Source organism: Geotrypetes seraphini, chromosome 5 (assembly GCF_902459505.1).
Source record: "Geotrypetes seraphini chromosome 5, aGeoSer1.1, whole genome shotgun sequence".
Classification (NCBI taxonomy): Eukaryota; Metazoa; Chordata; class Amphibia; order Gymnophiona; family Dermophiidae; genus Geotrypetes; species Geotrypetes seraphini.
This window is the reverse complement of record NC_047088.1, coordinates 236799010-236823042: the sequence shown is the minus strand read 5'-3', so window position 1 is coordinate 236823042 and position 24033 is coordinate 236799010. Positions and strand designations below refer to the sequence as shown.

The 24033-nt window shown below is 42.9% G+C and overlaps 1 protein-coding gene across 1 annotated transcript in view; it reads left to right on the top strand.

Annotated features, from left to right (window-relative positions):
• The first annotated feature begins 10180 nt into the window (after nt 1-10180).
• The window catches only part of RAB3GAP1 (RAB3 GTPase activating protein catalytic subunit 1), a 168333-nt gene continuing 154480 nt past the window's right edge, over nt 10181-24033 (top strand). The window contains exons 1-4 of the mRNA XM_033945735.1: nt 10181-10347; nt 10446-10501; nt 12854-12929; nt 22483-22615. Of these exons, the coding sequence (XP_033801626.1) occupies nt 10330-10347; nt 10446-10501; nt 12854-12929; nt 22483-22615 (283 nt within the window). The 5' untranslated portion in view covers nt 10181-10329. The remainder of the gene's footprint in view (nt 10348-10445; nt 10502-12853; nt 12930-22482; nt 22616-24033) is intronic.

The window sequence follows — 24033 nt, the reverse complement described above, 5'->3', positions numbered from 1 at the left end:
GTTCGTTAAATTTACATGAGATGAGTCGCTGGTGATAGTGATCGGCACATGCGCAGAATACACCACGAAAGAGGTGTACATGTGCGCATGTGCCGGGAAAAGCAATACTGTAAGCATACATATCATGTGCATGCCTTATTTGAGCGTAATATATGCTCACGTCATAGGCGTGCAACACATGCGTAGGCGTGCAACACATGCGGCTGTAGCCGTTGGACGCTTGTGTCGCAAAAACAGATAAAAGCTACTATAATTCATGTAAATCTTGTAATTTGTTTTTAATGTCAAATTTTATCATGAATCACAGCCAGAAACACATAAGACACGGCTATAATACACGAGCTCAAGAAGCGTGCTTTTGTTCAACCCCCCCCCCCCAAAAAAGACTATAATTTATGTGAATCATGTAATCTTTATTTTTTTCCTTAGCCACAGTCAAAAATCATGCCAGAAATGTGCTTTCACAGTGCTGGCACAGTATCAGAACCCCAGACCAGTTACTGATTTTTGCTCGCCAAAAAGCAGATGCTATGCATGGAGAATCACTCGGCGATCTTGAAGAAACCACTGGAGTGCTTATTTAAATATTGATGAGCCCATTTGCAAGGCAGAATTGGAGACTGCTAGGAAGCTTGGAAAAGGCCACAGTAAGCCATTTTGATAATCCACCGCTAAAATACATGCATGCTAAACTGGCTGGAACCAGTTTAGCGACCGCATTAAAGGCAACCTTAAGTTTTGAGAATCTGGCCCGCAATCCTTATTTATTACCTAAAGCTCCTACTTTGGACTGTTATTACTACATTACATTACATTACAGATTTCTATTCCGCTTGTGCCTTGCGGTTTTAAGCGGATTACATTGGAAGATAACTGGGCGGATTACATTGGAAGATAACTGGACATTTCCAGGAAGTTACATTGCATTGAAGATAGCTGGACATTTCCAGGAAGATACATTGGAAGATAGCTGGACATTTCCTTGAAATTACATTACATTGGAAGGTAGTTGGTTTCAAGTTACATAGTGAGGTTTCAGGTTATATTTTGTGACAAAGAGAAGAAGATTCTAACATGATGGGTTTCATGTTAGGTTAGGTTAACTAAATATGTTTTTTGAATAGTAGTGTTTTTATTTCTTTTCATAATGCTGTAAAGTCTGTTGTTGCAGTCAATAGGTTGGATATGGAGGGGTCAAGTTTCGCTGCTTAAGTAGCTAGGAAGCTGTCGTATAGTTTTTTGCATTGGGTACCTTTGAGAGGTGGGTAGGAGAATGGGGTCTGGGTTCTCCTAATTCTGGGTGAAAGGTTTCGATTTAGGCGATTGTTTAGGTCGGTGGGTGCAGTTCCGTTTATTACTTTGTATAATACTATTCATACAGTTCCCTGATATTTTAGATCTGTTGTTTAAGGTATTCTCATAGAAAAGAGAGTCATAAATAGATTTCAGACCTTAAAGCTGATTATAAAAAATAATTATAGACTACAAATTATATCAGTAAATCTCAAGATTTCATCACAGTTCATACAGAAACAAACCACAAATAAAAGGACTCAGCCCAATAGCCCAATCAAAGTGCTGTGAACAGGTACTGAATGCAAAAGATTAAGATTTAGACCCTCTTTTACTTAGGGCTCCTTTTACAAAGCCGCGCTAGCAGTTTTAGCACACGCACCAGATTAGTGTGCGCTAGCCGAAAATCTACTGCCTGCTCAAAAAGAGGTGGTAGCAGCTAGCGCGCGCTATTCTGCTCATTAAGGCCCTAGCACGGCTTCATAACAGGAGCCCTAAGCTGCAGTAGAGATTTCTACCACAGCCAAGAGCGCTAAATGCTCCGCGCTCATAGGAATTTTATGAACATCGGAGCATTTTGCACTCTAGGCCACGGTAGAAACCTCTTCCACAGCTTAGTAAAGGGGGGGGGGGTTAATTACTGAGTCCACCTAATTTTTACTACCAATATGTGCTGGACACTACAGAAACAAGATAGAAAGAAGGTTGACTCATTTGCGTTTTGGTATTGGAGAAGGATTTTATGTGTGCTATGGACCGCCAGAAGAACTAACAAATTGATTCTGGAAGAGATCAAGCCAGCTATATCACTCAAAGCCCAAATGATGAAGTTACGACTGTCTTATTTTAGTCACACCGTCAGAAGAGAAAGATCATTGGAAGAGGACATCATGCTTGGAAAGATTGAAGGTACCAGGGCAACCTGAAACCAGATGGCTGGACACATTGAAAACAACCATGTATGTGGTGAGCGTGTTGTCGGGGGAGCGGCTGCCTTAGGAGAGGAGAGAGAAGTCGCGCGCATGCTCATTCAGGATGGCCAGTTTAGATGGAAGCCGGGAGAGCGCTGACGGACGGCAGAGGCATCGCAGAAGCAGGAGGGCAGCCTTATGGGGACCCCGATGAAGGAAGGCAACACTTTGGAATCGCTGTGCAGCACCCGCAGGCAAGTTCTCATCCCTGGGCCACCATTGCAAACTTCGGTTGTGGAACGAATCTTCTGAGTTTGCATTAAAGCCTATGGGGAACTTTGCTTTGAAAAACGAGCATTTTGGATTACGAGCATGATCCTGGAACGGATTATGCTCATAAACCAAGGTACCACTGTACTTATATCTGAAGAGCTAGGATCTTTTTACAAGGAGCCATTTCTAAGCATAATCAACTGTTTTATGCACAGAAATGGTTTTGAAAATTAATTCCCACATGGTCAGACTCAGGATCCATGTGTATTAAGTTCCAAAAGATGCTATAGTCATAGGAACATACATATGAATAGCCTTACCGGATCAGAACAATGGTCTATCAAGCCCAGTAGCCCGTCCTCACGGTTACCAATCCAGGTCACCAGTACCTGGCAAAAAAACAAAGAGTAGAAACATTCCATGCTACCGATCCAGGACAAGCAGTGGCTTCCCCCATGTCTTTCTCAATAACAGGTTTGGACAATTTCCTGGAGGAAAAGTCCATAGTCTTTCTTAAAACCAGCTACGCTAATCGCTTGTACTACAACCTCTGGCAATGCATTCCAGAACTTAACTATTTTCTGAGTGAAAAAATATTTCCTCCTATTGGTTTTAAAAGTATTTCCCTGTAACTTCATCAAGTGTCCCCTAGTCCTTATAATTTTTGATGGAATGAAAAATCGATCCACTTGTACCCATTTTACTCCACTCAGGATTTTGTAGACTTCAGTCATAGATATTCAGCCATCTCTTGTAGACATTCAGCCATCTATTTTCCAAGCTGACGAGCCTAGCCTTTTTAGTTTTTCCTCATATGAGAGGAGTTCCATCCCCTTTATCATCTTGGCCGCTCTTCTTTGAACCTTTTCTAGTGCCGCTATATCTTTCTTGAGATAAGGAGACCAGAACTGATCACAATACTTCAGGTGAGGCCGCACCATGGAGCAATACAGAGGCATTATAGCATTCTTAGTCCCTTTTTTAATAATTCCTAGCATCTTGTTTGCTTTTTTGGCCGCCGCCACACATTGGGTGGAAGGTTACACTGTCAGTGGCGTCATCCATGTGTGAGAATATCTGCCTGCTGTCCCTGGATAATACCTGTTACGGTAAGTAACTCTGCTTTCTGGTTTATTTGCTATAAACCCACTTAAGGACACCCACAAAACAGATTATAGACTCCAAAGATGGTAGAAACCTTTTTGCAACTTGAGTATACAGTAGTACCATCCCCTGGAATCTATAAAGGCTGCTGAAATTTTCACACCAAAGTTTGGGCATGATCTTGAGATGCGAGCGCAATATAATGGCTTAACGAGCCAAGAACCTAATTTTAATTTCAGTTTTAATTTTATTGTAACCTGTTCTGAGCTTCTGGGGAGGACGGGATATAAAAATGAACAAATAAATAAATAAATATTGTCTACAATGACACCCAGATCCTTTTTATTGAACACTAACCCCCAAAGTGGACCCTAGCATCTGGTAACTGTGATTTGAGTTATTCTTCCCAATGTGCATCACTTTGCATTTGTCCACATTAAATTTCATCTGCCACTTGGATGCCCAGTCTTCCAATTTCCTAAGGTCACAATCCATATGCGTTTTAACAACTTTGAACAGTTTAGTGTCATCTGCAAATTTAATCACCTCATTCGTCATTCCAATTTCCAGATCATTTATAAATAAGTTAAATAGCACCGGTCCCAGTACAGATCCATGTGGCACTCCACTATTTACTCTCCTCCATTGAGAAAAATGACCATTTAACCCTACCCTCTTTTCTATCTGATAACCAACTCCTAATTCACAAATGAACTTTGCATCTATCCTATGACTCTTTAATTTTCTCAGGAACTTCTCATGAGGAACTTTATCAAAAGCTTTCTGAAAATCAAGATACACTACATCAACCAGCTCTCCCTTATCCACATGTCTATTCACACCTTCATAGAAATGAAGCAAATTGGTGAGGCAAGATCTCTCTCGGCTGAACCCATGCTGACTCTGTCTCATTAAATCATATTTGTCTACGTGTTCCACATTTTTATTTTTTATAATTGTTTCCACCATTTTGCCCGGAACTGAAGTCAGATTTACCTGTCTGTAATTTCTCAGATCTCCCCTGGAACCCTTTTTAAAAAATTGGCGTAACATTGGCCACTCTCCAATCTTGTTGTATTAAGTAAAAGGAAGAGGTGTATTTACTTTTTTTAATTTGGATTTCAGATTTTACAAAAAATCTATAGCATATTAAAAGAAAATACACCATTCAGATAAAACCAGTAACAATAAAGCAACATATTTATCAGTATAGAATGCAATGCAACATAGCTATTAAAATAGAAGGGAAGTGGTGTATTTTAAATGGTAAATTTAAAATGGGCAAAATCCTTTGGATAGTTTAAATGAAGGCTCATGGTACCATAGCCTCAACAGGGGGCAATTTCTAATTAAACTGGAAACCTGAAAGAGCAAGATGAAATTTCAATTCCAAAAGAAGACTACTGTAAGACTATTAAGGGGAGCCATTATTAAGGTGCAGCAAAATGTGGGCTTTTACCACAGGCAGGGCAGGATTAACCAATAGGCCAAGTAGGCACGTGCCTAGGGCCTGAAATGGTCAGGGGAGCCCGATGAAGGAGGGCATCAACATTGTTTTTTCCAAACGGTGATGGGCCCCTCCAGCATCGATTGGCAATGCGAGCCCCAACCTGATTGGCAACGTGGCCCCCCCCCATCGACGGAAAGTAAGACAAGCAAGCAACGCGGGTAAGAAAGGCAACGGGAACTGTAATTGTGCAAGCGGTGCTGCTTGCCCAAAGCTTCCCTCTGACGCAGCTTCCTGTTTCTGCCTGGGGGCATGGTGGGGTGGGGTGGGGCAGGGGGGCCCAGTGTACTTGTGTGCCTAGGGGCCCTCAACGAATTAATCCTGCCCTGACCACAGGAGTCATCAATCTGTGTCATTGCAGTACCACAAGTTGCCAACCTTTGTGGCAAATAAATAACACTGTTTGTGAGCCACCTCACTAGTAGCATTATTCCATAGGCCTAGGTGCATCGGGCCACTAGGCCACATGTTATAGGGGCCAGCATTCATGAGTATGAGTGGATGCCAGAGTGCATGACCCCATGCCACAAGCCCCTCTTGGGCCTCTGCCTTGTGGTTCTCCAACTAGACCCACACATAAAACCTCCCCTAGTGGCCACTCCCCCTCCAGAAGCTGCCTCTCCCATCTCTCCTATTATCCCCAAAATCCTTCTTAGTCTATCTTAGTCAAAATCCCTAGTGTTTAGTGGTGGTACTAATGCTAAGGGCTATGTTTCCATATAAGGGCAATAGATGCCCTTATACGGAAACATGACACCCCCCCCCCCCTTTGCAGTGGTACCACAAGACTAGTGCTGCCCGATTCAGGAAAAAAAATTCAATTCGATTCAGCCTATTTAATTGGTTTTTTGATTCGATTTTCCTGCCCAATTGGGTGTTTTTTTCAAACATCCTAGTGGGTTTATTTTATAGCCTCTTCACCCCCTTTGCCTTCTCCTAACCACACTGGCGCTGTGGTGTAAACAAAATAAACAAACAAAAAAGACTTTTCCTCTCTCTGTTAAATCTTAGCTCACGTTTGTGGTCTAACACCAGCTCTGGCAGGATACACGTTTCAAATCTGACATATTGTAATCACAAAACAGAAAATAAAATTAGTTTTACTACCTTTTGTTGTCTGGTCATTATTCAAATCTTGTTGGTCACAGGCTCTGGTTGTCCTCTGATAACTTGCTTGCCAGGGTCTCCTTCTTTCTTCTTTCTCCGTGCTAACCATCCATCTGCCATCTCTGTCCTCCCCTTCCGTTTCCCTTCCCTCCCCCGGAGGTCTGGCATCTTTCCTTTTTTTTGTCTCCCTCCTCAGATCCACCTTTTCTTAACTACCCTTTCATCCAGCATCTCTCCCTCCTTTCCCACCACCCCAGGGTCCACCATTTCTCACTTTCTTTTCCCAACTACCCTCCTATCCAGTATCTCTATCCCCCCCTCCACAGTACACCATCCCTTGTGTCCAACTTCTCTCTCTTTCTGTTCCTTCCCTCCCTAAATCCCGTTGTCCATCATCTCTCTCCCTCTCCTCTATTTTTAGATCCATTATTTCTTCCCCCCCCTAAGTCTGGCATATGCATGTCTCTTTGAACCCACCTTCCCTCCCTCTGTGTACTTCTACACCAGGGCCCCCCTCCCCTGAAGGTCTGTCCCCCCTGAAGGCCTGCACTTCCCCTTATAGGCCTGCACCCCACCCCTGAAGGCCCCCATTCCTGAAGGCCTGTGCCCCCATCCCTGAAGGCCTATGCAACCATCCCTGGCCTGTGCCCCCTTTGAATGCCTGTCCCCCCGTTGAAGGCCTGTTCCCCCCTTAAAGGCCTGTCCCCCCCTTGAAGGTCTGCACCCCCCCTTGAAGGCCTGTTCCCTCTTAAAGGCCTATTCCCCCCCTTGAAGGCCTGTACCTCCCCAAGGCCTGTCCCCCTGAAGGCCTGCACTTCCCCTTAAAGGCCTACACCCCACCCCTGAAGGCCTGTCCCCCCATCCCTGAAGGCCTATGCCACCAACCCTGGCCTGTACCCCCCTTGAAGGTCTGTCCCCCCCCCTTGAAGGCTTGTCCCCCCCCCTGAAGGCCTGTCCCCCCTGAAGGCCTGCCTTTGCCTCCTTTGAAGGCCTGTCCCCACCTTGAAGGCCTGTCCCCCCCCTTAAAGGCCTGTCCCCCCTGAAGGCCTGTGCAACCATCCCTGGCCTGTTCCCCCTTTGAAAGCCTGTCCTCCTCCCCTTAAAGGCCTGTTCCCCCCCTTAAAGGTCTGCACCCCCCCCTGAAGGTCTGCACCCCCCCTTGAAGGCCTGTTCCCCCTGAAGGCCTGCCTTTGCCTCCTTTGAAGGCCTGTCCCCCCCTTGAAGGCCTGTCCCCACCTTGAAGGCTTGTCCCCCCCCCTTAAAGGCCTGTCCCCCCTGAAGGCCTGTGCCACCATCCCTGGCCTGTTCCCCCTTTGAAAGTCTGTCCTCCTCTCCTTAAAGGCCTGTTCCCCCCCTTAAAGGTCTGCACCCCCCCCTTGAAGGCCTGTTCCCCCTTGAAGGCCTGTTCCCCCCTTGAAGGCCTTCACCCCCCTTGAAGGCCTTAACCCCCCAAGGCATGTCCCCCTGAAGGCCTGTCCCACTCCACACTCTGAAGGACTGCGCACCCACCCCCCCAAGGAAGCCTCTGTGTTCCCCCTGGCCTCCTGCACCGTTTACCTTATAGTGCCTGCAGAGAAGATCACAGTTATAGCGTCTTTGCAAACTGCTTTGAGCTGTTTCCTCTGCTGCGGTCCCGCCCCTCCTCTGACATCAGAGGCAGGATTGTGGCAGAGGAAACAGCTCAAAGCAGTTTGCAAAGACGCTATAACCGCGATCTTTTCTGCAGGCTGCGCCTATAAGGTAAACGGTGCGGGGAGGACAGAGTGGGAAACAGGACGCTGGGGGGGAAGTCAGACAGCAGCACAGCAGCACTTCCCGACTGACCCTCCCTCCTCGCCCTCTAAAACAGATGCGGCAGCGACCAGCCAGCAAGAGCAGCGCTGCCGCTCCTGCTTTAGGGGGTGAGGGGAGAGGGTCCGAATGGGGAAGCCAATTTTTTTTTTTTGTTTTAAATCGATTCGAATTGATTCACCTGAAGTGAATCGGTGAACCGATTCAAATCGTGAATCAGGCAGCACTACACAAGACTACCAGTAAGCATCACTGGCTCCATTTTGGATAAAGGCACCAGCAAGAAAGAGTAAGAACAATTGGAGATTATAACTAAACACCAGGGATTTTGACTAAGGTAGACTGGAGGACCTTACTGGAGTAGCATAAAACCAATTTCTTTTTAGATCTGTAATTCATCAAGTTTGAAGACAAATCGATGGCATCTAACAACAGGCTAGGGAGAGTCTAGAAGTAATGTATGCAAATTTATCTCATACATATTCATTGTGAGTATTCTGAAAACATGATTGGCTAGGTGTGTCCCAAAGACTGGGGTTGCGAACCCCTACTCTAGAAGTAGAGATTGTCCAAGAATGCAACCCTTTCCCACCACAGGCTGCTACTGTGTTTGAATCTGGCCTTAGCATGATTTGGGAAATTTTTAACTTACACTCTAAAGATTGACTTTTTCTTTTTACATATCCTTTAAATATTAATGTTGCATATTAAAAAAATGGATAGCACAGCAAAAATTATCACAAGGTGCCTCAGGAATTGGTGAGGAGGAGCAAAATTTATTACAGATTTGTCATGGGCCTTGTTTCAGCTTTACACCTGCATCAGGGGCACATTACTAACTGAATGTATGTTCCAGTACATGAATTGCATACATTCACACCAGACAAAATGGATCAATCCTGCATCTATGCTGATGACAGCCGCAGGACTTAATAAATGCTGATTCCAGTAGTAAAAATGGTCTGAGCTGCAGGCTATGTGAACTTAGGTCTTGGAACTAGGGATGCTGCATGTGGTAGGTAATTCTATAAAGTGAGTGCTAATATTTACATGACAATTACCAACTCACCAGTGACTGGAATAGCATATAAATGTGTATGTTTGCACATAAATACAAAAATTCTACCTAAGTGCTATTCTGTAAATATGTGCATATCTTACATAGCATGCATTTTATAGCAAAGCATATGCATAGGTAGTGTGGGCACAGCCTGGGTGGAAGTCACAATCTTAACTTATAAAATACTATATGTTACATGCATATATCTGTAACATTTAAGTGCAAGCTCTGTATTTTATAAAGGAAAGCAATCACTTTTATACATTACTTCTTTAGGGGCTAACCCACCCCGCCCGTACCCTGTCAAAATTGTTTCAACTCCCTGCCAATTAGGCGCCCATCCGCATTTGAAGCGTTACTGCTTTCTTTCTAATTAATTTGTTTGTGGAAGGGGTAAAACGAGGACCTCACGGACCTGACGGAGTAAAACGCGGACCTCGCGGATCTAAAACCGCACGTCCTTAAAAAAATCTGAGGTCCGTGCCACTTGTAGTTTTCTGGCTCTGACAGACCTCTATGACAATTTAGCTCTGACGGATCCGTCTCACCATAGGGAGGGAAAAGTATTAGGATCCGTCAGCGCTAAAATGTCATAGAGGTCTGTCAGAGCCAGAGACTAGTTTCTGGAGCGGCTCTAAAAGGAATCCTTTAAACCGGTTTCCTGGTAAAAGAAAGAGAGAGGTGGTTGTGCTTGCTATATCCCTTTCCCACCTTGCCTAAGGGGGTCTGCTTAAAACCTGACTTTCTTTCTGGGCGCTGTCCATTCTCATTCGTGTTTATTGTCAGTAAATTTAAAAATCTGAGGTCCAGTGCCACTTGTAGTTTTCTGGCTCTGACAGACCTCTATGACATTTTAGCGCTGACGGATCCTAATACTTTTCCCTCCCTATGGTGAGACGGATCCGTCAGAGCTAAATTGTCATAGAGGTCTGTCAGAGCCAGAAAACTACAAGTGGCACGGACCTCAGATTTTTTTAAGGACGTGCGGTTTTAGATCCGCGAGGTCCGTCAGGTCCGCGTTTTACCCCTTCCCTAAGGTGAAGCTATCCCGAAGGAGAAGAGGAGGGGGATGAAGCCAAATATGGATTTTATCAAACTGTCTTGACGGGCAAGAGACTCCGAAAGCTGGGGAGGGGAGGTAGCGCATCAGCCCCACTCCTCTTATTGTGACCACCCTCTCCCTCCGGCCCTAGGCCTCCCACCCTTTCTCTCCAGCTGCCCGGAAGCCGCCTTCCCAGCATGCAACAGTCCCTCTCGCAACCCTTCGCCGGAGCGTAGCAAAGATGGCGGCTGACAGTGATGTGAGTTGCCTGTGCCGGGGGCGACGGGAGTCTCTACGTGTGAAGCTCTCCTGGAAATCTTATTGTACTCGCCTAACGTCTCTTTGTTTTGCTCCTAGCCCGAGTCGGAGGTGTTTGAAATCACGGACTTCACCACAGCTTCGGAGTGGGAAAGGTAGGCGGGGCGGGAGGGAGTTGCTGTTTTGGTTTGTTGTGGGTTTTGGTTTTTTTCACTGTCTGATTCCACATCAGCAGCAATAAAAAAAACAACAACAACAAAACAACAACACACAGCCCACGCACTAGTCGTTCTGGAATAGATAACATAAATTCATCCAATTTAACCACCAGTGCTTTTATTTGCTATTCACCCCTCTCCACCCCTCACCCCTCTTACAAGTGTGTTCATAGGATGTGTGTCTGTTTAGGGCAGGCAAAGTAATTGTTTCCTTTAACTATTGGAACCACTTCACCGTGAAGTATTTTAGACAGGATAACAAGACATGTTTTATTTAAACCTGAGTAACTGAGTGCAGTGTACTGATTTTCTAAATAAAGTCTTAACTGTAGGGTAGAATCTAACCCTTTGGGTGCATGGTTGGTCCCCACAGTTGTATAAATTTTAAACCTCCCACCTGCCCACCATTCTTATTTTCATGCTTTTTCCACATAATTACTTCTCCCTCCTAAGCAAAATCATCTTAATTGTCCTCGGCAGCATTAAGGAGACAGTGAGCATTGCATCTTACCTGGTTTGTGTCCTTCCTGTCAGCATTCCTCTGCAGTAGGAACTGTGCAGGGCTGGGAAGTGTCATAAGTCTGAGGCTCTGCCAGTGTCGGATTTAGACTTGGTGAAGCCCTAAGCCATATAAAGCTTGGAGGCCCCTTGATAATAAGTTACACCAAAGAATATACCCTAGAAATAATAGGTAAATGGAATTTTTAAAAATAATTTTAACATAATTGATAGATATATAATGCTGACAAAATTAGTAATTTGGATCACTTTTATTAATATAATAATGAACTTGCTTGCAAAATCAGAAGACTGATAAGCCTGAAAACAGAAAATTTATGCTTAAAATATTACCTAAATTCATTATATATGAAGCCATTTTAAAAGTACAGATAAAAGTAATTCCACTTCTTGAACATTTAAATAAATTTGATAAAAAGGCACATAAAATGTTCAGAGCTCCCCCCAAATTCTGAACTTCTATGAGGCCCTGCAGCTTGTGAGACCCTAAACTGTAGCTTATTTAGCTTTTAGGTAAACCCAGCACTGGGCCCTGACTGCTCGGACTGTAGAGCAGGAAGCTGCAAGAAGTGCTGCTTAACAACTCCTGTCTGATGGAGGGCAACAAGCAAGTGGTGGGAGTATAGGAAGAATAACTGCCCCCACCCTTCTTTTTGTGAGGGCTGACTTGCTAGAGACCAAAATTACCTTTCAAACCACTGAATTAGAAATCATGAACATTAAGGACTGGATTCTCAAAACCAGCGCTGATGTTGATGTCTGCCTTAAAAGTGGCTACTGATTGCATGTCAATCGCGCAAAAGCACCAGAAATGTAGGCCAGGTTTTTCCATATTTCTGTTGTCTATCTTTGCGTGAATTTATTTATTTTAGGTATTTATATACCGCCTATCAAAATTATCCAGCATGTTTAGTTCCAGCACCTGAAGTAGGGAAGGGATGGGGGCTGCAAGACATGAGAAGAGGATGGGAGAAGGAAAGCAGGGAACCAAGCTGCATTGGGGAGAGTGAAAAGTTATAGAGGCAGAAATGAAGATTAGCATAAAACAGAGGGAAATATTTTTTTTCCATCTTTTCACATTTTCAAGGGCTAGATTCACTGAAGTGCATTACCATGTTAGCACATACTAAGACCAAATTCTTGCTCTTGTTATTGTTTTTGTGTGTTTTCTGCATGGCTACAAGTATGATCATATGCTGCCAATCCTATCATACTTGTGGATTTCCTTTCTTGAATGCTACCTTGACTTATTTCACAAAAAAAGGCAGTATAGCAAATTCTCAATAAATGAAAAACAATTATTTACAGCATGTCCCATTTTATGAAATCAGACCTATGACACACATTAAAGGGAAAGGGACTTGTATACCGCCTTTTTGTGGTTACCTATTCAAAGCAATATATATATACAGGTACTTATTTTATTAAGAGTGTTGGGCTATTCTAGCACACATTAGTAAATCCATCCCAAGTTAATAGAAAGAATGGTTAACAATAGCTGATAACTCAGGTCAGAAAGGCAAAAGGGTTGTATAAAATGTTTAGGTTAAATTATTCTTAAACTTTTGCTCAAAGTTGCTTGCTTTTTTTTTTTTTTAATCCCTTTTCTGACTTTCTTTGGACCTCCAGATTAAATTCTGGTTCCACTTAGGCTCAGTTTACTTATACAGGGGTGAGTGCAAGTTGTGTTAGAAGCCTTCAGGAGGAATCTTCCAGTAAATAAACGGATCTAATTTTCAGTACAGTGATAATGTTCTATTTCTTTCTTAGATTTATTTCAAAAGTTGAAGAAGTTTTGAATGACTGGAAATTAATTGGAAAGTCTTCTCGAAAACCTCCCGAAAAGGTATGACATATTTCAATTTTAACATTGTGGATGACATCAGATGAAGCACAATATGGTCCATCCGGTCTGCCCAGTAGGGTTTCCAGGACAGAACCTAGTGGACATTTCAGGTTACTTTCCCTGTGTTTTGAACTGAGGTGGTGTTTTCCAGCTTCTTGCCCTTTAGAAATCCACTATGTTTATCCTTTTTTTTTTATTTTTTATTGCAGCACCATTTTTTGCCTGTAGCACAATGCCAGGTATTCACCACTCCTTCTATGAAGAAATATTTCCTGAGATTGGTTTGCCTTCTCATAACCCTTTATCAAGTCCTCTAGGTCTAGAACAGTGTCCTGCAAACTTTTCGGCACAGGGGCATACTAAAACTGGTGCCGTGGCTGAAAGGCACCCAGAAGTGCGCGGAGGCCCTCCGGCCGGATCCTGACCCTGTCCCTTTGCCAATGGGGGAGAAGAGGAGAGGCGCTGGCAAGGAGGAGAGTTGTCTGCGCTGGCTGAAGTCTATAGGACGTGCCTCTCGCCACAAGAGGCACGTCCTGTAAGCAGTCACTCGGTGCCTCTCCTTGCCGGTGTCTCGCGATACACTTGGAATCTGCCGCGGCACACAGTTTGCGATGCACTGTCTTAGAGCTTCCCCTCATTTGAAAAAGACTTGTTTGTTCTGTAATACTTTTCACGTATTTAAAAGTATGTATCATATCTCCACTGTCCCTCCTTTCTAGAATATTTAGGACCTCCAGTTCTCTCTCATGTCTTCTGATGGATACCTCATCATTTTGGTCACTTTCTTCAGTATCAACTCTAGCTTCTTTATGTCCTTAACAACACATGGCATCCAAAACTTAATATAGTTCTCCAAATGAGGCCTCACCAGTGTTTTGTACAGGTGTATTATTTCCTCCTTCTCTTCCCTGCTGGTTATGCCCTTCTCTATGTAACCTAGCATCCTTCTGGCTTTGGTCATTGCCTTGTCGCATCATTTTACCACTGTGAGATCCTCGGAAACTATCAACCCAAGGTCACTCCCCTGACTTTGCACATTAGCCTCTTCACTCCTATTGTATACACCTGCCTTATGTTGCTGCCCTCCAGATGCATCACATTGCACTTCTTTGCATAGAGGTTAACTGCCAAATATTCAACCAGTCTTACTGTTTTTGTAAATTACTTTTCATATTGCATACTCCCTCTGGGGATGTCCTTTCTGTTACAAATTTATCATCAGCAAAAAACACAAATTTGCTCTTCTAATTCCTCATCAATATTGCTCAAAAAAAAGATATTGATTGGAATTGGTCTTGAGGCACTCATTAGTCACCTTTCTTTCCTTTAGAAGAAAGTCATTTTCTACTACTCTCTGCCATCTATCAGTCAACCAGTTTTTAATCCAGTTGATTATCCTGAATCCCACTCCGAGGTCACTCAGGTTGTTTCTAAGCTTCCTATGAGGAAGTGTATCAAAGGCTTTGCTGAAAGCCAAGTATCATCTAGCTTGTGTCCTCTCTCTATTTAGCCTATCAAAAAGTATCAAGTCAGATTTGTTGGCCTAATCTTCCTCTGGTGGTAAAACCATTTTGTATTGGCTCTTGCAACTCACCGGACTGTAAAAAATTTGCTATCCTTTCCTTCAGCGGCAGCTCTATTATTTTTTCCACCACTGAGTTGAGGCTTACTAGCCTATAGTTTCCCACCTCTTCTTTGTTACCATTTGGCTCCATGAGGGAAATATCCTTGTGTATTTTTGGTTTTAAATTTGAAGTATTAAGAGTTGAAGTAGCAGATTTTTAATAAAAGGAAACTGTCACATACGTAGCATCGATTCAGTATATGAAAATAAAACAAAAAAACATTGATGCTATTGGCTACTGGACAGTTTGGATTTTTAAAAAATCATTCTGCATCCACATATTCACTGACACAAAGGATGACTACAACATGGGTCATTACTAGCAGGTTTGTAGTGGCAGAGTACCTTCTGGCAAGACCGTGAGTTCTTTGGTGGCTGGATGTTTAAGTAGCACCTTTGCTCATTTTTGTAGCCATCTAAATCCTTACAAAGAATGTTGCTGCTATTTGGGTTTCCGCAAGGTGATTAACCTGGATTGGCCACTGTTGGAAACAAGATACTGGGCTAGATGGACTATTGGTCTGACCCAGTATGACTATTATGTTCTTAAGAGTAGTGGTAAAACATAAGGGGATTGCTAGCCATGACTGGGAGTTGGATTAGATATGGGAGCTGTATGCTTTTATACCTAGGATGGTAGTAAACCAATCAAGATGCTGGCAAAAATGGACTTGGATAAGGAGCAATATCCAAACAATTTATTCATTGTCAGTGGTAGATGATTTATCATTATGTGGGATGGAATAAGTGGGCATAGTGTATTTGCTAATTTGTAACTTTCTGCCATTATTCACAATGTTACTATGCTTGTCTGGATCAAAATAGTATGTTTATTTTTTCTACCAGCTATTTCTGAAAAATTAACACCTCATTGAAGTGTAACATAGTAAATGGTTTATCTATGTTTTTGAATTACTTTGTGAAAGCCAGTTTGCAAAGCTATATTTGTACCAAATTTAACTGTGCTCATAGCTGCTTTGTGCCATGTTGCATGAAATTTAGCAAAGGAAAACTTTGTCTTAAAATAGTTGTCTGAAAAGCTATAAGTTAAATTGTGTATGCTGAAAAAGCAGACAATGGCATTTTGAGCAATTTTGCACATGTATACCAAACACTGAGCCTGATGTATAAAAGTGCTTCTCAACATAGTCCTTGGAGGACACATAGCCAGTCAGGATTTCTGGATATCCACAGTGAATATGCATGAGAGATGTGCATACCAAGGAGGCAGTGCATTGAGATCTGTCTCATGTATATTCATTATGGATATCCTGAAAACCTGACTAGCTGAATGAGTCCCAAGGACTACATTGAAAATAGAGGTGTTAATGGGATTGGAGACCATGAAAATCCACAGATATCTGTTAGTGACAAAAGATCCATTTATGCCATGGATGGGGTGGGGATGGAAAAGAATTGATGGGATGGGTAGGGTTGGGACCAGATTATGTCCCTTTGCATACCTCTAGTTGAGAAACACTGCAACAAAAGGTATAGATAATGGGTTTCAATCTAGTTTGTGGGACACACCCAGCCAATCTAGCTTACATGATATCCATAATTTATATACAAGAGTGCACGCAAATTATCTCCCTGGTTGCAATTCTGTTCCTTGGTGGGTATCCTGAAAACCTGATTGACTGGCCTAGGTTGACAACCACTGATGTAGATTCAAGAAAAGTTACAATATTTTTTTTCAGAAATTTTGTTGGATGAAAAGGGTTTGTTAAGTTTTTCTTTGCCTGTTCTTCATATATGTTTTTGGTTTTCTATAAAGTCAAACTCTGATGAATTAGTAATAAATCCACATATCCTGGAGCAAAGTTTTTATTTTGTGTATTTCAGCTTGGGGAAAATCTTAATATCGTACATATTAAAATTCTGACCTCCACTGGAGAGTGGTCTGACATTGCACTGCCCCCTGTGTCTAGGAATGTATGTTTCTACTCAGAAAAATATAATCAATCAATAGGCTGCAGAATAGAATGTATAGTTTCTTTGGCCTGGATGTTGAAGGTTCCAAATATTTTGTAGATTTATTTTACACAAGTATTCTATCAAATCCTCTCCCTTAGAATGATCCTATTCCACATTCTGTGGATGGAGAGATCCTTATTCCACTTCAAGCAAATTTTGAAAGCACTTTTTTCTTTTGCTTTGGCATTTCCGGGTTCAATACTGGGAAACTGAATGGTACTGTAAGTTATTATTAGTATGGATATGATTGGTATGTATGGTCTGATATGACTGGACTCTACCACTTATTGTAGTTCCTTTTCTTAACATAAGAACATAAGAAACGCCTTCACCGGATCAGACCAAGGTCCATCTAGTCCGGCGATCCGCACACGCGGAGGCCCATTTAGGTGCTCCTTTTTGGAGACCTGGTTTTCCCGTATCCCTCAATATGATCTGCAAGAAGGTGTGCATCCAACATGCGTTTGAAACCCAGCACAGTATTTTCTGCCACCACCTCCTCCGGGAGAGTATTCCAAGCGCCCACCACTCTTTGTGTGAAACAGAACTTCCTGACATTTGTCCTGAACCTGCTGCCATTCAGTTTTAGGCTATGACCTCTTGTCCGCGTCACATCTGAAAATGTCAGTAATGCTGCTTCCTGGTCAATTTGATCAAATCCCTTTAATATTTTAAAAGTCTCTATTAGATCCCCACGCAGTCTTCTCTTTTCGAGGGTGAACAGTCCCAGTTTTCCGAGGCGTTCCATGTAGCTTAAATTCTCCATGCCTTTGACTAGTTTCGTGGCTCGCCTCTGTACCCTCTCCAACAGAATTTTATCCTTCTTAAGGTATGGAGACCAGTGTTGGACACAGTATTCTAAGTGTGGTCTGACCATTGTTTTGTAAAGTGGCATTATAAAATCTTCCGACCTACTCGTGATCCCCTTCTTAATCATGCCTAACATCCTATTTGCTTTCTTCGCCGCCGCCGCACATTGAGCCGATGGTTTTAGGGTTCTGTCTATCAGCACCCCCAAATCCCTTTCTTGTTCGCATTTGGCTAATGTCACCCCCGACATCTTGTATTCATGTTCTTTGTTTTTCTTTCCCAGATGCATCACCTTGCATTTTTCTATGTTAAAACTCATCTGCCACTTTATCGCCCACGTTTCCAGCTGATTTAGATCTTTCTGAAGATCCTCACAGTCCCTTTGAGAGCCAACCGCCCGACATAGTTTTGTATCATCCGCAAACTTGATTATATTACAAGTTGTTTCCTCTTCCAGGTCATTTATAAAAATATTGAACAAAATGGGACCAAGAACCGAGCCCTGGGGCACGCCGCTGGTCACCTTTTCCCATTCCGAGAATTTCCCATTTATGGTTACCCTCTGCGTTCTGTTCTCTAACCAATTTCCTATCCATCCGTGCACTTCTCCTCCTATTCCATGACTTAATAGTTTACTCATAAGCCTTGTGTGTGGAACCTTGTCAAACGCTTTTTGGAAGTCCAAGTAAATTATGTCCACTGGATCTCCACTATCTATTTGCTTGTTAACCTTCTCAAAAAATTGAAGTAAATTTGTCAAACAGGACCTCCCTTTCCTGAAGCCGTGTTGACTATCTCTCATTAGGTTGTGCTTATCCAAGTGTTGTAAAATGCGGTCTTTAATTAGTGTTTCGATTATCTTCCCAGGAACCGATGTGAGACTCACCGGTCTGTAGTTTCCTGATTCACCTCTTGATCCTTTTTTGAAAATTGGGATGACATTTGCTATCCTCCAGTCGTCTGGTACTTGCCCGGTTCTAATTGACATGTTAGCTAAGGATTGTAGTAGTTCCCCAATTTCTATCTTAAGTTCCTTTAAAACTCTCGGGTGAATCCTGTTCGGTCCAGGGGATTTATCACTTTTTAGTTTATCAATCTGAAAGTAAATCTGGTCCAACTCCACATTTATTGATGTTAGGCTCTCCTCTACGCCTCCGGTGAATACCCTCCCAGTGTCTGGCATTGTTGTAGTGTCCTCGTTTGTGAAGACAGAGGCAAAGAATGAATTTAACCTATCAGCAACCTGTTTGTCTTCTTTGATTGACCCTATCATTCCTTGGTCGTTGAGAGGGCCCACAGTTTCTCTTGCTGGTTTCTTCCCTTTTATATATCTAAAAAAGGGCTTAAAGTTTTTATTTTCTTGCGCTATCTTTTCTTCATAGTCTTTTTTGGCTTGTATTACCGCTTTATGACACTTTTTCTGGTCGATTTTGTGACAGTTCCAGGCCTCCATCGTTTTTTCCCGTTTCCATTTTTTAAATGAGTTCCTCTTCTCCCTTACTGCAACCTTCAACTCTTTGGATAACCAAGCTGGTTCTCCTTTGTTCTTTTTTCGCCCTCCTTTGGATATCTTCGGTATGTAAAGATTCTGAGCTTCAATGATGGTGTTTTTCAGTAGAGACCATGCTTGTTCAACTGAATGGATTTCTGCTTTGCCCTTCTTGAGCCGTTTTTTAACCATGGTTCTCATGCTGTCGTAATTTCCTTTTTTTGAAGTTAAAGGTTGTGGTTTTAGTCTTGATTGGTTTCCCCTTTCCGATGCCAATGGTAAAATTGATCATATTGTGATCACTTGTCCCCAGCGGGGCTGTAACTTCTACATCTGCTGTCCTTCCAGTAATGCCATTTATAACCAAGTCCAGGATTGCGTTTCCTCTTGTCGGTTCTCCCACCATTTGTTCAAGGAAACAATCTCCTATCATCTCCAGGAATTTTGTCTCTCTGCCGCAGATTGACTTCCCAGTTTCCAGTCTATCCCCGGAAAGTTGAAGTCCCCCATGATCGTTACATTTCCTGATTTACATCCACTGTGAATTTCCTCCATCATTTCTTTGTCTGTTTCTTCAGTCTGTCCTGGTGGTCGATAATAGAGGCCAATTTGTATATCTGCTTCTTTTTGTCCAGGAATCTTTATCCAGAGGGACTCTAGTTTACCATTTGCTTCCATCTCCCCCTCTCTAACAGACTCTATTTCCTCCTGGACGTACAGGGCAATGCCTCCCCCTTTTTGCCCAATCCTATCTCTTCTGTATAGTTTATATCCTTGCAATGCCATGTCCCATACATTTTCTTCATTCCACCATGTTTCTGTTATTCCTATGATATCCAGTTGTTTATTTCTTGCTAGTTCTTCCAGTTCGCCCATTTTGTTTCTTAAGCTTCTAGCATTTGTATACATACATTTAAGATCTGTTCGTGCTAATTTCCTGGATTTAGTGGTTCTCCCACCACTTTTTGTATCCATTTGATCTTTTTCGTTTTCATCGCCTCCCGTAATTTCATCTTGTTCTTCCCCTATAGTTGTGTGGTTTTTTGAAGTTTCTTCTTCCGGATATCCTGGTGTCCGGGCCATCGACTGATTGTCGACTGTCGGCTCTCCCCTGACCTTTAGTTTAAAGCCTTCTCAATGAACTTCTTCATGTTCTCAGCTAGGACTCTTGCTCCCTGCTTGGTGAGGTGTAGACCGTCTTTTCTAAAGTACCTGCTTTTTCCCCAGAATGTTGTCCAGTTTCGCAAGAAGTCAAAACCCTCTTCATCACACCATCGCCTCATCCAGGCGTTTACTTCTCTCAGTTCCTCCTGTCGCATTGCGTCCGCTCTCGGCACTGGGAGGATTTCCGAGAAAGCCACCTTCACATCTCTGACCTTCAATTGCCTCCCGAGTGATCGGAGCTGGTCCTTCATTATTTCCCTATCGTATTTCCGTCCGCTAATATCGTTGGTTCCCACGTGGATAAGTACGGCGGTATCCTTTCCTCCAGCTCCGTCTATGATCCTGGTGATCCTGCTGGCCACGTCCCTCACTCTTGCACCAGGCAGGCAGGTAACCATTCTATCCTCTCTTCCTCCTGCAGTGTGGCTGTCCACATTTCTTATGATGGAATCTCCAACTATGATCCCAATCTTCTTTAGTTTGAAGTTCCTCTGGGGTCTTAAGTCCGTATCCATGGTGTAAATCGTGTCTTCCGTCTTCTGTGGCTCATCCCCAGATTGTCTATCTTCTCTTCTGATTGGATTGGTGCCTCCTTCTGTATCAATTACTTCATCCTCCTGGGTTATTTGGTTTCTGATCTCAAGCCCTGGGATTTCCACAATCTGTTGGTGGGCATCTTCAATGTATCTCTCCAATTCCTCAATCACATCACTGGTACTGGACTCCACAATCAACCTCTCCTGCTTGTGTTTTTCCTCCTTATGACTGAGAAGTTCTTCGAGTTCCTTCACGGTTCCCTCTAACAACCAGACTTGCTGTTTCAGGCTTTCCAGCTCCCTGCACCTACTGCAAATGTATGCCGTAGTCCCTGAGGGGAGGTAGTCATACATACTGCAGCCGGTGCAGAAGACTGGAAAGTTCGTCTTATGGCTTCCGTGGGTGCTCATAACCTGTTGCATCCTCCAAGTTGCCTGTGCTTTTATATGTGAACCCTTTTTACCAGAAAGTTGTGTGCGTCCTCCTGCCAATTTGTTGTCCTCCTTTTCTGCTCCAAGCAACTGTCCGTGTGTGGATAACAGTTTACAACTTACGATTTGGGGTTACTAATTTGTTGACCTTACTTCTTAGCGCTTTCTTGAGGCGTCTTCGCAAAGGCGCTTTCGCTAAGGCGAGCGCCTTTGCCCCTCGCCTTCGCCGCGCGCCGAACGGCCGCTCGCCATTGGCCCTCCCCCTTTTAAGGGGGAGCCGAGTCGCGCTGCTGGTGACGCGCTGGTGACGCGCAGGGGGTGGGCGGAGCTAACTCTCGCCTTCTCCACGCAGCTCGCAGTCCCCTTTAGCCTTCCCCTCCTCCTCCTGCTATCGCAAAAATAAAAAGGCAGCAAAGGCAGCAACTTACAGATGAAATGCTGCCCGATGTGTGACTCCCTCCGCGGCTCTCCCTTTTAAGGGGGAGCCGAGTCGCGCTGCTGGTGATGCGCTGGTGACGCGCAGGGGGTGGGCGGAGCTAACTCTCGCCTTCCCCACGCAGCTCGCAGTCCCCTTTAGCCTTCCCCTCCTCCTCCTGCTATCGCAAAAATAAAGTAAAGTAAAGGCAGCAAAGGCAGCAATTTACAGATGAAATGCTGACATCTTGACATTATTATGTAAAACAATATAACAAATTTAGGGCCCCTTTTACAAAGCCACATTAGCAATTCCCCCACGGAATACAGGGGCATCAATACCTCCTTTTTCCTACTGGCCATACCACTTCCTATACACCCTAGCATCCTTCTAGCTTTTGCTGTCACTTTTTCAACCTGTTTGGCCACCTTAAGATCATCACATACAATCACACTCAAGTCCCACTCTTCTGTCATGCACATAAGTTCTTCATCCCTAAACTGTACCGTTCTTTTGTTTTTTTGCAGCCCAAATGCATGATCTTGCATTTCTTAGCATTAAATTTTAGCTGCTAAATTTCGGACCATTCTTCAAGCTTCACTAGGTCTTTCTTCATGTTATTCACACCATCCTGGGTGTCTACTCTATTGCAGATTTTGATATCATCTGCAAAGAGACAAATCTTACCTGACAGCCCTTCAGCAATATCGCTTATAATAATGTTAAAAAGAACAGGCCCAAGAACAGAATCTTTGAGATACACCACTGGTAACATCCCTTTCCTCAGAGCGATCTCCATTGATCACTACACTGTGTCATATTCCAGTCAACCAGTTTCTGACCCAACCCCGTCACTTTGGGGCTCATCCTCATGGCACTCAGTTTATTTATTAGTCTTCTTTGTGGAACACTGTGAAATACTTTGCTAAAATCTAAAGATACCACATCTAGCACACTCCCTCTATCCAATTCTCTGGTCACCCAGTCGCCTTTCAGTCCACAGTCAATGGAGGATACTACAGTAGTTTGTGTGGTGTTACTTTAATAGGGATTTAGGGGAGAAGGGGACCAGTACATAATAAGCTTTTTCCCTCTTTGCTGCATAGGGAGAATATACTTCTGGAACTTGGGAGGAAAAATTGGAAGAAATTTCTTTTGCTGACTTCAAATTTTCTGTAACTCATCATTATTTAGTACAAGAGTCCTCTGAAAAAGAAGAGAAAGAAGAATCGGGAGAAGGTAGATAAGTGTTTTATTTCCTCTGTGCATTTGTTGAGCATATTTTCATAAGTCTCCATTATGCAATATTGGACAGTAATAAAGCTATGAAAATTGTGTGGGGGTTTTTTCTGGTTCATATGTTTAAAAACTTTCTAAGTTCTATTAATAGCATTCTGTATTCAGTAAACAGTATTAAAGCTAAATTGAAGAATATAGATCACACAGAAAAAGGTGGCAAATGAGCCATCTACCTTGCATGTACATTTTATATGCATACAAAGTAGTAACCAGGCTTAAAATAAAAAATTTAGCTCTGGAGGAGAGGGTTTCCTGGGGGTTAGTGTTTGTTCATGTATGTAAGGAAGTGCCTCTTTAAGGCACATCCTTCATGGACTACCGTGACAGACACAAACCTTGATACCTAGGCAGGGTTAAAAAACAAAACATAAGAATGCTGTTCAACCCCACCCCCCAGATTTACAAGGATATCTTAGCTGGAATCTTGCCCTCCCCCAATCAATGACATACTGCTTCAGTAGCAGAAAATTTCTCCTTTGTGCTTGAGTCCAATTGGATATATCTGGAAAAATATAAATCTTAGAATCTAGAAACATTAGTTCCTTCATTTTAAAGAAAAGTCTCCATCGAAGCTTCTTTATCTTGCAGAAACACAAAAGATACCAATAATGTGAATCTACTTGTAACTTCTTCAGCCAAGGTTTCCAAAATTTTTATAAGGTTCAAAGTACCAGCTGAAATATCCACAATAGAATCACCAACCTTGGGACTTGTATGTGTAAGAGGATTTGATTACAAAAAATATCCTATTAAAAGGAGGAAAACCCTCCTTAGAATATTTAAATACCTCCTTCAAAAATGTATAGAACAAGTACTGAGGAGGAGGAGTGAGAATTTTAGTAAAATCTAATAATCTTAAGATTTAACTGCCAAGTGAAATTCTTAACATTTTCCATTTTCTGCTGCAGTAACATTTTATCCTGAGCCATTATCGTTACAACGACTTGACCTTATTAAAATTCTGTTCCAGATCTTTAAACTTATCCGAATTGACAAATATGAAGAAAATATTTAAGTTTATCTTTAGAGTGTGATTGAACAGGGAAAGACACTAGCACATAACCTGATATAAAAATGTCTAATGCAATCCAAATTGAATCGAGTATTATTTTAGAAGGTTTTACCAGAGGAGGAATAGGAGTAAATCTTACCACCTCTGGTTGCTTCTCTAACCCTACTTTAGAAGATGACCCAGTCATGACTCTTGCTTGAGGATTCAGCATGTCCATTAGTTCTGGAGGCAACGCTGACAGCATCCGTCTCTGAGTTTCCTGAACTCCCATGAGTTGCGGCTGTTGAGGGGGAGGAGGTCCTGTGGGGCTGAGCGAAATCTCACTCCTGAAGGCTGACGTCTCCAA